This window comes from Haliaeetus leucocephalus, unplaced genomic scaffold (assembly GCF_000737465.1).
Source record: "Haliaeetus leucocephalus isolate CR32 unplaced genomic scaffold, Haliaeetus_leucocephalus-4.0 Scaffold177, whole genome shotgun sequence".
Lineage (NCBI taxonomy): Eukaryota > Metazoa > Chordata > Aves > Accipitriformes > Accipitridae > Haliaeetus > Haliaeetus leucocephalus.
In genome coordinates, this window is record NW_010972613.1 from 201,681 (window position 1) to 215,443 (window position 13,763).

The window sequence follows — 13,763 nt, forward strand, 5'->3', positions numbered from 1 at the left end:
GAGGGGGGGGGTAAGGGGGGGGAAGGGGTGGGGTGGGGGCAGGGTGGGGGGGTCCCCACACGGGATGTGACCCCCAAGACGGGGTTATCAACCTCCCGCTCCCACCGAGCCCCAAGACGGTAGTAAAGCATCAAACCCGGCTGAAGGCAGTGCACAAATGAGCCTGCTTTGGCTAACGAACTGTGTCATGGCTTCCGATCCCAGGAGCCCGCGCCTTGGCCCGGGGAAGGGGGCTGCCCTCCCCTCCTGGGTGCCCCCCGCCCCGTGCCAGCCCAGCACAGCCGGGGGGCTCGGGGAGGGCGGCGGGGATGAGGCAGGGCATGGGGGGGGCTCTGCGGCCCCGCTCGGTCGGCGCTGACGGCTCGGAGAGGTTTTATTGAGCTGAAAGGGGAGGGGAGGTGGGGGTCCCTCTTGCACCTGCAGCCTGGCCCCCTGAAATGGCGGGGGGGGAGGCCGGGGAGGGGCAGGGGGGCTCCCAGGGACCGGGGCTGGAAGCACTCGCAGAAGTCCTGCCCAGTGGTGGGGATGGGGATGGGGGGGGGGACATTGCTTCTGGCACCCTTCTGGGCCGGGGGTCCTGCGCGGCTGCGTGCCCCCCTCGCCCCAGCGCCAGGGAGAGGCGAAAGCAGGGGGGCCGGGGGGCTCCGTCCCCCTCCTACCGCAGGGTCCCCGCGAGCCGGACCGCTGTCCCGCCGATCCCTCGGCTCCTCGCCGGGAGCCCCGCGGAGGGGTGACGGGGGCTGGGAAGGGGGACCCCCGGCCCCTCAGTCCTGGGGTGCTCAGGCTTTCAGCTGGTGCCACTGTGCCACCGCCTGCCGGGGACGGGCGATCATGTCCTTCCAGTGCTTCACCTCCCCGGGGCCGCTCTTCCAGGACAGGTAGATCTGCAGGAACAGGCAGCCCTTGGACCCACGGCTCCGCTCCCGGCCCCTCCAGCCCCATCCCACTGCCCAGTCCTGCCGCCTTCGCCCCCCCGACCTCCTCCCTCCCTGCTCCCCCCGGGCACGTGCCGCCAGCCGTGGGCACCAGCCCCGGGCTCCGCGCAGTGCTGGGCTATTTTTATCCATTGATTTTCCATACGGCGACGCGGAAAACCGCCCGTGCCAACCCTCCTCGCAGCTGACAGCTCCGGGAGCCCGTGCCGCTGCTCCAGCTAAGTGGATCGCAGCGCCGGAGCGGGGCTCGCTGCTAATTATGCAATCAAAAGTGATTAGCAGGCTGCTGGCCACGGCAGGGCGGCCAGGGCGTGAAGGGCATGCTCGTCTCCTCCGGCTCCGCCGCCGGCAGCTCCGCTTTGCTCTCGTGCCGCAACGTTCCCGGCAGCTTTAATGCAAAGTGGAGACATCATGGGCACTGTCTGTCCGTCTGTCCATCCGGCCCGCTGGCTGGCATTGGGCTTTGGGCGCAACCGTGCCCATGCCACTGGTGATGTCCCCTCTGGGCTGTGCCCACGCCGGGGATGCCGGCATCTCTGCCCCTCTCCGGCAGCCCACAGTGCCGAGCCGCTGCGGCCGCCCCCTCCCAGGTTTATCCCAATCTATGTGTTTGCTTGATCACAGCGCTGCGTTTGGGGATCATTGATTCTCTGCGGTGAGCAGTAATAACAGAGATTACTGCGCTCGTTTGTCATCATTACCCTAACGAGCGGAGAGCTGGATGGTTTTAAAATATATCAAATCGAGAAGGGATGAATTCCTCCGTTCCTGTCATTGGGAGGCGGTGGGTAATCCCAGTGCGGGGACAGGGGCTGTGGTCTGTCCAGTGGCAGACACGGACCCCAGGGACCCCCGGTTGAGTTCCTGCTCTCCCACAGCCGGGGATGGTGCTGCCGCGGCGCGGTGGGGGAGCTCCGGCTCTACCTGCTGCCGCGGCACAGGGGAGCCATCAGGGACTTCGATTTTTGCCTTGCTATAAATAGACTTTTGGCAGGTTGAAGCTCACCCCGGTGCAGGCTGTGCCGCAGCATGGCGTGGTGGAAGGCGCAGGGCATCGCCACACTGGATTGGGGCCACTGCATCGTCTCCCGGCTTGTGCGGGGTCGGAGATGGCTGGGGAAAGCCAGCACGAAGGGTCCCCGCCACGCTCAACCTTCCCCTCCAGCTTGAGATGGCACCAGTAGCCATCAGGCAGGGACCTGGCTGTCCCCCGGCTGCCACCCCTTGGCAGGACACGTTGCTGGGGTCCCCCCCAGCCGCGGGACCCACCTTGCCGATGACGTCGTTGCGGCTCAGCCTGTCCTTGTCCATGACGGTGATGACGATGGTCGTCTCGCGCAACCGCTCCGTAGGGATGTCGAAGGCGAAGGACTCGTTGAAGACGGGGTTCAGGCACCGCTTCATGACCACTGTCTTCTTCTTCTCCACCCGCTTGTCCTTGTACATCAGCCACACCTTCACATAGGGGTCTGGGGGGAGAGGAGTTGCTCTCAGCCCTGGCTGGGCGTCGGGCAGCGATGCCCAGCATGGCAGGAGCCAGAGCTCGTACCTGACGTGCCCCCGATGTCCATGGCTTTGAGGTTACGCGCTTTGATGATGTTCACCACGATGGAGTTGGCGGAGGGGTTGTAGCACAGCGACAGCAGCAGCTCCCCACGGCTTCCCTGCGGGACCCAGGGAGGTCGTTAGGTGGGCACCCCAAAAAACACCCGCCCCTTGCTGTGGCACCCAGCCCAAGCCCTGACGGGACACCCAAAGCCCCCATGTCCCACCACGGGAGCGGGGTGCTGGGCTGGGATCCCCCCAGAGCTGTCCCAAGGGTGGACTTTGGGGCTGCATGGAAAATCAGGGCGGGAGGAAACAGGGCCACCCCCAGTGGGACATTTTCTGGTCTTGCTGGAGGCAAGAAAAAAAAGAAAACTTTCATTCTAGGTCTACCCGCAATGGCTTGTTTTGACCCAAAATGAGACACTGGCTTTGGGCTACTTAGTGCCTTAATATAAAGATTCGGGAAGAGAAACCTCTCCATCGGGTGTCAAACCTTCTCGCAAAGCAGAAAATATCCCCGTTGGGGTAGCAAGAGGGTGGTGGTCCCATCGGGACGCCACAGGGACAGGGGGCAGCCTGCCCCCGAGGACTGTCCCCAGGGGGTGGGAGGGGGAGCGGGGCCTTACGCTGCCATCACTGCACGGCTTCAGGTCCTTCCAGAAGGTCTGCATCTGGGTGAGGTCCACCTTGTTGAGAGGGATGGACACCTCCCCGATGGGGTCGTTGCGGCTGAAGCGGTCATAGTCCAGGACCTGGAGGTACAGCACCCGCTGCACCACTTTCTCGTAGGGGAACCCTGTGCCAGAGACGGAGGGGATGAGGAACCGTCACGGCCATGCCGAGCAGCGCCTGGTGCCGGCGCCGGTGCCGGCGCTGCCCTGCCCTGCCCGCGCTGATGGGGAGATGTCGGTAGCAAGGCAGTGGATGGGGAGCAGACCGTGGCATGAGTGGCTGGTGGCAGATTAATTCCCATGTGTGCACCCACCCATGGGTGCCTGCTGGGGTGGGAAGGAGCCTCCCCCCGTGTCCCCTTCATGGGATGTGGAGCAAACAACCTCCAACCTGGCCTTGACGGCTTGGCCAACCCGTCTCATCACCGATGGCCACCACGCTGGCAGCTCAAGCTGAGCTGGTCCAGCCCAGGAGGGAGGATAGAGGGTCCCACGACCGCTCCGCTCCCAGCCCAGTCCACTCCAGCCCATCCCAGTCCCTACCTTCGAAGAGGAAGGTCTCATTCCAGTGCGGGTTGAGGTTCTTCCGCTTCACCTTGGTCTCCAACTTGTGCTTCTTGTCGGGGAGCAGGTAGATCTTGACAAAGGGGTCGCTGGTGCCACTGAAGTCCTTGGCCGGCAGCTCCTGCGCCTTCATGATCTTGACGGTCAGAGTGGACTCCTGGAAGTTGTAGCCGACGCTGAACTGGATGCGACCCAGGTTCTCCCGGCTGATGCCATCGTGGCCCTCGTCGTCCTCGGAGCCTGGGGAGAGCTGGGGGGAGAAGGGTGGTGAGCGCGGCACTGGGGAGCCAGTGGGGGACCACGAGCGGGGTCTGCACACCCCCATCCCCCCCCGTTTCAGCACCCGAACTCTGTTCACGCCACCACCCGACCGCCAGCCCCGCGAGCTGTCAGAGGGCATCAGCCTCTCCCCAGCTCCCCGCCATCGCCTCAGACGACTCCTGGCTCCGCGCCATGCATCCCGGGGACGAGAAGCGCCAATTAGCCAAATTCCTCCTGACAGCCCGTCCCTCACATCTCCGGCACCGCTCCCTCACGCCGGCCCTGGGGGGACGGCCGCATCGCCTCGGCTGAGCCGGAGCTGTGCCAGCTGCGGCGCCCGGCTGTGACGGGGACTTGGCAGAGCTGGCTGCGATGTGCCGGAGTGCTTGTGGCACAGGGCGGGCGTGGGGAAGAGCCGGGGGACGGGCAGGAGGAGACGCCGGGGCAGTGCCCAGGGTGGGATGCCATCCCCAGGGAGCTCATCCCCAGTGCACCCCATCCACCCACCATGAGCATCTCACTGGTCAGGGAGTTGACCAGGTCGGAGACGGAGGAGCGCGGCTCCGTCTTGCGGTCGGACTCATCGTGCGGTGGCTGCCCGGGCACTGGCGCCGTGTTCACCGCCTTGCCACCGGCCGGCAACCTGGGGAAAGAGAGGCAGTGCCTTTTAGAGGAGAGGGGCCGAGAGCCAAGGGTGAGACAGCGAGGGGCTCCCCGGGCACCCTCTCCCAGCGGATGCTGCGCCTGGGCTGTGCCGACGGAGGCTGCCGGCTGGGACGCAGGCAGAACCGGGCTGCGGGGATGCCCGGGGCTGTCCTGCCGGCGTCTGCGTGCCACCCGCTGCAGCCCACCAGCCTCCCCGCACAGAGGGACCCCGGCCGGTGTGGGCAACTGGTTCTGCCTACGCCGCCACCAGGTAAGGCCGGGTGCCAGCCGGTGCCCTGGGACCCGCGCCATGGCACCTCAGAGCACGGCAGCAGGTCCCACGTCCCCCCGGCCACGTCCCAACCCCGGCGGCCGCAGAGCCCACGGCGATTCCGGGGACAGACACCCGGCCCCGCGGCTACCCGGTTCCCACCAGCACCTACGGCTTTGGCTGCGCCTCACCCACGCGCAGCCCCTTTCCACCCCGGCACAGGGCCGGGTGCTTAGCTGACCCATGGGTGCTTTGTGCTGCGGCGTGGGCTCGGTGCCCGGTGCTAACTGCCACCCTTTCCTTCTGCCATCGAGACCCCCCCACTCCCGGTGCCCCGCAGCCGAAACCGCTGCCCCGGCTGTCCCCGCACACCCTGGCTGGAGAAGCTGGGTCCGGAGGGGCCGTGCCGGCGGCTCCCGGTGGGCATGGTGCCGGGGAGGGAGAGACCCGGCGAGAGGGTGGGCAGCCGGGAGCTGCGGCGGGCACACAGACAGCGCAGCGATGGAGGCGGGCGGGCACGGACCGAGGCTGCGCTGCCACGATGCAGGGGGACAAGAGGGGACACAGACACATGGCGGCAGGGATGGGGCAGCCCTGGGTGGCTCCTGCGGTGCAGACGGACCCAAGAGGGAGGGGATGCGCACACAGACAGGCACCCCACGATGCGCCCCACGCTCCCACCCGCCGCGGCTCCTGCCTGAGCCGAAACACGGTGATAAACCGACAGACGGACCGACTGGCGCAGCGCTGCCGGGACACACACACACAGAGACACAGACACATCACAGCGGGCAGCACGCCGCCGGCACGGCCCCCGGCGTCACGGCGGGCTCAGCGGGCAAAGCCACAACGCATGCCACGAGACACCCACCGACACACCAAGCACACGCAGACACACGCCGATGGAGACGCTGCGGGGGGACCTGGGGACGATGGGGACGGAGGCACACGCAGCGGCACGGGGCGGCCGCCCTCTCGCACACCCACACATACGCGGCTCGCCCGCCCCGGCGGGACGGCACCCAGGGAGGACCGGAGAGCCTGAGGAAGCTGGGGAGGCAAAGTCAGGTTAAAAACAGAGCAAAAATGAAGGCGGAGGAGCCGGTGGTGGGGCCCGCTGGGCGAGGAGGCACCAGGGGAGCCGTGGATGCCGGGGTGGTGGGACGCACCGGCGGAGGTCGCGGACAGCGAGAGAGAGAGAGCGGGAAAGAGCAAGAGAGAGGAGGAGGAGCATCATCCACCGCCGGCCTGCCGGGAGGGAAAGGGGAGAGAGGAGCGGGATGGATGGACGGACGGAGAGCGGTTAGTCGCCAGGACAGGAGACACGCCGAGGTGCTGGGCTGGAGCCACCGGGGACGGGCTGGAAGGAAGAAGCTGAGAAACGGGGACGGAGGAGACGTTTTGAGGCAGAAGAGCGGGCGGCCGGCAGCGCCGGGTGGGCAGGCGAGAGCGGAGGGTGCCGGAGCTCATCCCTTCCACCGGCCAAACCCACCGCGTCCCGTGGGGCCCGAGGGAACGGGGAGCGGGAGGGAGATGGAGGCGGGGAGGCCATGCGTGCGCCGGGATGGGTCTTTCGGACCAGCGAGCTGGCGGGAAGCGGGGAGCGGGGTCTTGCTGCGGCACAGCCACCCACCCCCCGTGGCCGGCACCTAGCGTCCCCCGTCCCATCGCCCGGCACGGGACAGCCGGCACGGTACGGCACGGCGACCGGTGCTCCCGGCGGGGACCGGCTGCGCAGCGCGACGCTGGGGAGGGAAGTGCTAAAAGATGGAGCGAAACCAAGCCGAGCAGGGTAAAAATAGCCGGTGGGCGAGAACGGTGCCAGTTCATTAACACGCCGAGCATGCAGGGAGGCAGCGCCCGCTGGCTTCACACCTCCTCCCTGCTCCGGAGGGGATTAACACCCCTCTCCCGGCAGCGTGGGGCCCCTCTGCTCCTGCCAGCCCTCGCCGACGGCCGCGGCTGAGTGCTGGCTGGGCTCTGGTGCCGGTGCCAGATGCGGTGCTGAGCCTTCGGCACCCCGGGAAGGCAGGGAGCAGCCGGAGGCGAGGGGCTGTGCCGCGCTGCCGCGCAGCTTGCTTGGAAGAGAAAGGGAGGGGAGGGGGTAATGCGTATGTCCCCCCCTCCGCCAGCTTGTGGCGTTTGCTCTGCCCCTCCCCGGTCAGCCTTGGGGTTCGAGCAAGGGCTGAGGACATGCCACCGCAGGGATGTCCCCGCGTCCCCGGGGGAGCTGCCGGGCTGCAAACGTCCCCGCCGGGCTGGAGGTCGCGGCAGCGTGGTGCGCGAGACACGCGTTGGGACGGGACGAGGCTCAGCTGCCGATGCGGCATCACCGGGTTGTCCCGTTCCCCCCCCCCAACCTTGTCCTGCCCTGCACCCCGTTCTCCTCCCGGCACAGGGGTTCTCCCTTGCCCTGCGCCCCGCTCCCGAGCGTGTGCCCCCCCCCAGCATGCAGCCAGGGCAGGGGGGGCTGGTGGCCGGGGGATGGCAGGAGGGAGAGGGCAGGGAGGGAGGAGGAAGGGATGGGGGTCCTCTCGGTGCCGCCGCTCCGGAGGCAGAACCGCGGGTGCCGGCAGGGGAGAGCCGCAGATGTCACCGTGCCCGCTGGGCCACCCTGTGCCGCTCCAACCTTCGCGCTCCACGAGGCCAGCCTCCTCCTCCTCCTCCTCCTCCTCCTCCTCCACCCTGGGTGAGGCCCTCGTCTCCTCCTCCTGCGGGACTGCCCTCGTCCTCGCTCATACCTCTTGTCCCCCTGAGCGTTCGGCTGGTTCGGCTGCGTCCCAGCGGGTTGCAGGTCGGGGATATTGGCAAAGTCATCTTGCTCTGAGAGTCCCAAAACCAGGGATAACACCACCATCCGGCCTTCCCTGCCCAGGCGGCCCCGCAGGCGGCGGGAAAGAGAGAAAGAGAGAAAGGAGAACACAGCATCAGGCAGGGAACCGGCAGGAGCGGCGGCACCCCGCGGTCCCCCCGACGGCGAGGGGGGGACCCCGGCTCTGCCCGCCGACCCCTGCGCGGGAGACGATGTCCGGGATGGGCGCAGAGGGCTGTGGGGAGAAAGGCGTCAGCTCCGGCGAGCCCGGCACGCGTGGGTACCACCGCCACCCCTCTCCCCCGCGGGTCCGGACAGGGAGGATGCCGAGGTCCTGCCGAGGGGGGAGAAGGTGGCCGGAGGGGCTGGGGACGAGGGACGGTGAGAAGGGAGTGAGGTCCCAGCATCCTTCCCTGGAGGAGGAGATGGCGGTGCCACGGCCGAGGCTCTTTGCCCCCTTTCCGGCGCTGCCGGCGCAGCCTTCCCGGGGGCCCGTAACCGCATTTATGCCACGGTGCCGGGGAGGCGGGCGGGAGGGTAAACAGAGTAAAGAGCAAAAGCAAAGTTAATGGCTTTGGAAAGCGGCGGTGGTAAATGGCAGCGGCTCCTCCGCGGGCAAACGGTGCACCGGCTCGGCACGTCCTGGCTCTGCGGCTGCTCCCCTCCCTCGCCAATTAAGGCTGGAACCAGCGCCGATGCTGGGTAAACAGGGAGGAACGTGACCCTCGGGATGGCTAATGAGCCACATCTCAACATCGGGAAGCCGGCAAATGGAGCCGGCGAGCAAGCTCTCGGTGAGATAAGGCAGAGATGGCACGGTGCTGGGCAGGCAGAGCCGAGAGGGGCACCGACCAGCTGGTGGTGAGGAGGGGGGGGTCACGGCCGGTGCCGGCGCTGGGAGGGGACCCCGCGGTGCCCCTGCCTGCCTGGAGGAAGGCTCAACCCTCTCTCCAGGGCTGCCTGCGCAGGCAGGAGCGGGGTGGGCAGCCAAACTTGTGTCTCTCATGGACTTTCCCCCCTAACTCTGATGCAGAAGGTGCTGCGCTGACTCACACAAGGGCAGGATCAGGCCTGTCCCCCTCCCAACCCCGAGCACTACCAGCCTGTGGGAAGCACAGCCAGGACCCGAGCATCCCCTCTCCCTGGGTGCTGGGGGGCAAACAGAGGCCAGGAGGGAGCGGGATGACCCCGAGGAGGATGGAGGAGCAGGCAGGGGGGGACTGGCTCCGTAGAGGAGTGACAATATGTCATGTGCCGAGATACGGTGGCAGCACAGGACTCAGATTAGTCCTCGGCTTTTTGAGGTTTGAAAGCCAGCGCTGATACGGGAGATAGGGTTAAGCCAGATTAAAGATCACACGGCTCCGGCAGCTCCGAGCAGGCTGCCTCTGCGGCTCCCAGCCTGGGCGAAGGCAGCCTGGCAGGCTGCGATATCGGGGCAGAACAGACGGTCACCCCTGCATGGGGGCCACCGCTGGCATGGCTGTCCCCCCCCACCTCCCCGGGGCAATGTCACTCTCTGGGGACCACAGCGGTGGCTGTCCCACGGGCTGGAACATCCCTGAACTCCAAAGGGGATCTGAGCACCCACACCGGCCGGTGATGCGGCGGGTGATCCGCAGCAAAGCCACGGGGAAAAACAAGTTGAGGGGAGCACGCGAGACCCTTCCCTGAGCCCCCGGGGTTGGGTGAGCTGCCCCTGTCCCCCAGGATGGGGCCAGAGGGGACCCGGCTTTTCCCAATGGTCATGGGCAGCATTTCCCCAAGGTGGTGCCAGCTGAGCAGCCGCGCTGGGCTAAGTAAAGTAGAGAGCAGAGGAGAGAGCCATGGAGAGAGCAAAGGAGCGAGCCATGGAGAGAGCAAAGGAGCGAGCAAAGGAGAGAGCAAAGGAGCGAGCCATGGAGAGAGCAAAGGAGAGAGCAAAGGAGAGAGCCATGGAGAGAGCAAAGGAGAGAGCAAAGGAGAGAGCAGAGGAGAGAGCAGAGGAGAAAGCAGAGGAGAGAGCGATGGAGAGAGCGATGGAGAGAGCGATGGAGAGCGCACACTTACAGGAAGGACTTCATGTCCAAGCCGCGGTTGCGGATTTGCCCCACCATGTGGTCCCAGCTGCCGGGATTGGAGCGGCTCCGGCCGCCAGCCGTCCGATGCTTGGAGCCGGCAGCGATGCCCTGGCGCGCCTGGCCGCCGCGGGAGCCCCGGGGGTTGCCGGCGCCGGCGGAGGAGCCGCTGTGGGCCTGGAGGTGGCCCAGGCTCTGGCTGGTGGTGGGCTGGCTGTGGTTGGCGCGTTGGTGCTGGCTGAGGGGCTGCTGCAGACTTTGCTGGCGCATGAGCGTGCGGGGCCTCTGGCATTTGGGGTCGCCTGCTGAGGTGGGGATATACTCAAGGGTAGTGGCTGTGGACAAGGTGGAGTCCTCGAAACTTAGGGAGAGGAAGGGCAGAGGAGAGGAGAGAAAGGAGAAGAAGGTGAAGGGGCAAAATTGGAGGAAGGAAAAGAAGAGAGTTAGAGAGAAGATGCCCCAGCGCAGGGAGCGCTCCGGCAGGGGCCAGCGGATGCAGCGACCGGTTCCTCTGCCTCTCGCCCGCGGCTCGGCCTCGCCGGCAGCGCGGGGCTCTCGTGCTGCCGCCATCTCGCCCGTCCTGCTTCCCGGGTCCCCTCCCGGGCTGCCGGGGGGGCTCGGCCGCGGCACGGTGGCACCCGGCTGGCTGGGTGCCCTCCCGCTCCCGCGGCTGCCGTGCAGCCGGCGCCTTCCCAGCACGCCGGCCGACCTCGTCTGCGAGCTAATTAGGCTGCTGCGTGAAGGCGAATCCCGCGGCGCCCGCTCACGTGCTGCCGGCCAGCCCGCCCCGTCCCCGTCCCTCCCAGCCCAGCACCCAGCCGCCAGCACCGCCGGGTCTCAGCATCCCTCGCCTCGTGGGACCACGCCGGCTGGGGGCTCCCACGGCGACGGAGGGGCCGAGCCCACCGTGGCCGTGGTGTGCCAGCGAGCCGGGTGTCCCCAGGGCCAAGGCAGGCTGCCAGCGGAGAGGGACCCCACTGGGGTGGGAGTCCGGCCGTGCTCCCAGCCCCCCGCCCCCATCGTGGGATGGGAGGCGATGGGGACATGGCCCCGGCGGGACTGGGAGCGTGGAGAAGCCCAGCCCTGGGCAGACGGGCTTCGTCTGGCCAGCGGAGAGGGAAGAGCAGGCAAGGGGCCGGCGGGGGAAGCAGTGATGCCCGTCGCTGGCCATGCAGCCGGCCCCGCGCCGGGGCGGCAGCACATGCGTGGCATGGCCCATGCAGCCGGGCAGGAGCCCCGGTCATGGCGCCGATGCCCATGGCAGCCTGCAAAGCTGGTGGCTGCGAGACCAGGGGGTCAAGCCAGCCAGGCGAAAACCCTCAGGGGTCCTCGATGCATGAGGGCAGGGACCCCCCTGGGACCACCGCCCCGCCTGGCACCGGGAATTGCCTTCAGCAGCGGCCGATGACCTTACCCCGGTCCCGGCGCTGCCTGAGGCCGGCCGGGGTGCCGGCTGAAACCGTGTGGCGAAGCTGTGCCGTCGTGCATTGCCAGCAGCGGGGGGACAGAGAGGGAGGGGGGAAGGATAAATAGCTTTAAAAAAAAAAAAAAAGAAAAAAAAGAGGTGAAGAAAGAGTGAAAGGTGAGAGAAAGAGAGAGAAGAGGGAGGGAAGTTGAGAGGAGCAGAGAGCTGAGACGGATCTGGCCCCACGGCCGGGCCAGTGCCGGAGGCACATGGGGCACTGCCCGGGCGCTGCGCCACCCCCCCCGCGCCTGCCGCCGACCTCCTTTCGTTTTCCTATCAAATCCTAAATTAGTTCAATTTACAACCTCTCAGTCACAGGAAACTAAATCTGGCTCCTCTCGGCCCGGCGCCAGCTGGAGGCGCGAGCTCCTGCCAGCACCGTGCCAGGCGGCAGCACGCCCTGCCCGCACACCCTGCCCGCACACCCTGCCCGCGCCTGTGTCCCCCCCCCAGTACCAGGGGAGGGGTACAGCAGCCGGACCCCCAGCGTGGTCCCCCATGAACACCCCCAAACCCGAAGGCTCTGCGCAAAAGAGATGCCGAAAGGCAGGATGCTTCACGGCACCTTCCACATCCCCTTAACTCTGCCCTCGCCGCCTGCGCCAGCCCAGCGCTTTGTGGCGGCCGTCCATCCGTCATCTGTCTGTCCGGCTTCCCAGCCCCTCGGGGCTTTGGAGCTACCAGCCGGGACAGCAGAGCCCATCGCCGCACCGGCGCTGCCCCAGCCGATGCGGCACGGTTGCCGGCACAGCCCGGCTGTGAGTCAGCGGGAGCGGAGGTGCCGAGCGGCGCACGGGCACGCGTCCACGGCTCTCGGCACGGCAGCTGCGCGATGCCTTTTCTTAGCCGGCCTTCGCACATCCCGCCGGAGGAGCCCGGGCTCACAGCGGGTTTCGCTTCTCCGCCGAGACGGAGCATGGCTGAAGGCTGCACAGCTACCCCTCTTCCTCGCCTCTCCCTCTTGCCTCCCCGCAGCCGAGACGGAGCACACCAACATCACGCCAAATGGGCGGCCGTGGCTCTGAACACTGGGGACACCAATCTTTGTGGCTCCAGGAGGCATCTGGGATTTGTCCAAGGCGGCAGGACTGGCCTTTTGCTTTTGGAAAGGTTTTCCCCCCACCGACAAGGCTGGAAGAAGCAGCTGGGACGAGGCATGCCAGCCCTGGGGAAGCACCTTTGCCATCACCACCGACCTCTCTGCGGGTACCGGGGCCGCCGCCGGGACCTGCCGGCTGCTCTGCCGGCAGCACAGCACTTGGGCTGCCACGCAATCAGAGGCTGCTGTGTCCCGGCGCAGGGAACCGGAGCAGAGACCAGAAACACAGGACGGAGCCCACCACCAGATAAATCACCGCCATCTCCCCCGGCAGAGCTACGGTCACTGCCAGCAGCAGAGGGACTCACCAAGACCCCCGCCCAGCCTGCCTGGGCCACGAGCCCTGCAGAATGTGCCAAAGCTCTGGTTTTCCCCTAAATCTGATAAACCCCCGACTTTCCCCAACTCTCCCCCGGCATCGGGTGGTGGAACCGCAAGCGAGGTGTCAGCGCCGGGTCTCATGGCTGTGCCGTGGGTCAGCACCGTGGAGGGAAGAGGCTGGCGATGCCACGCACCATCCCTAATGGCTGCATCCCAGCGATGGGGACGTGGGAGAGCAGCTCCTGCCATCGGGCCATCACTAAGATGGTGTTCCCTGCCCCGGGGACCCTCACCGGCGATGCCGAGCTGCTTCCCACCGGCATCGGGCAAAGCCACGGTGCTGGAAATGTGCCGGGGACAGCACCCGAAGGTGCTCCTCCTGCCCGGCTGGGGCTTGAGCCCCGCAGCCCCCTCCTCCGCTCCCCCCGAGCCGAAACGCTGCCAAAACACCGCCGGGGGGGCCTGGGCAGCTCCTCGCCTCCCTCGGCGCGGTGGGCTGGGGGAATCTCTCGGTGGCCCCCGTCCGAGCGCGGCCCGCAAAGGGGAGCGGGTGCCCGGGCACGCCGGCAGTGGCAGGGGTCCGTGCCGGGGTGCCGTGCCGGCCCGTGCGTGCTCACTCACTTGGACAGGCTGAGCTTCCCTGCGGCCAAGTGGCTCTGCACCGTGTGCCAGCGGCCTCGCGCCGCCTTCCCCGTGCCGGGCTCGCTGTGGGCAGAGACGCTGCTCCTCATGCCGTCCTCGCCGAGCCGCTGCTTCTCCCCGGGGCGGCCATCGCGCTCCCCCGCCAACCCCGCGGCGGCCGATGCCGTCAGCTTGGCCCCTGATAACAGAGAGCCACTGGGCCGGGTCGGCGGCCGGACCCCCCCAAGACAGACACGAAGGGAGCCGGACGGACAGACGGACGGACGGACGTGGAAGGAGGGGGAGCCGTTTTGAGAGGGGTTGGGGGGTACGAGGGGAGGGGGGAGAGAGCCAGAGGGGGACAGACGGACAAGAGACGGACAGACAGACAGAGAGAGAGAGAGAGACATCAGCACTGCAAAAGAAAAGGGGACCTGGCCGGGGTGGGAAAGGGGGGTGTGCACGGGGGGGCCTCGGCAAAACCGTCCAAAAT

The 13,763-nt window shown here is 67.5% G+C and overlaps 1 protein-coding gene across 1 annotated transcript in view; it reads right to left on the minus strand.

Annotated features, from left to right (window-relative positions):
- Nucleotides 1–779: 779 nt before the first annotated feature.
- SYT7 (synaptotagmin VII) overlaps nucleotides 780–13,763 on the minus strand; it is a 28,857-nt gene continuing 15,873 nt past the window's right edge. Inside the window, exons 6-14 of the mRNA XM_010564363.1 lie at nucleotides 13,271–13,486; nucleotides 9,757–10,125; nucleotides 7,637–7,762; nucleotides 4,487–4,622; nucleotides 3,698–3,968; nucleotides 3,110–3,279; nucleotides 2,485–2,599; nucleotides 2,205–2,404; nucleotides 780–884 (exon numbers count right to left, since the gene is read on the minus strand). Coding sequence (XP_010562665.1) covers nucleotides 780–884; nucleotides 2,205–2,404; nucleotides 2,485–2,599; nucleotides 3,110–3,279; nucleotides 3,698–3,968; nucleotides 4,487–4,622; nucleotides 7,637–7,762; nucleotides 9,757–10,125; nucleotides 13,271–13,486 — 1,708 coding nt within the window. The remainder of the gene's footprint in view (nucleotides 885–2,204; nucleotides 2,405–2,484; nucleotides 2,600–3,109; nucleotides 3,280–3,697; nucleotides 3,969–4,486; nucleotides 4,623–7,636; nucleotides 7,763–9,756; nucleotides 10,126–13,270; nucleotides 13,487–13,763) is intronic.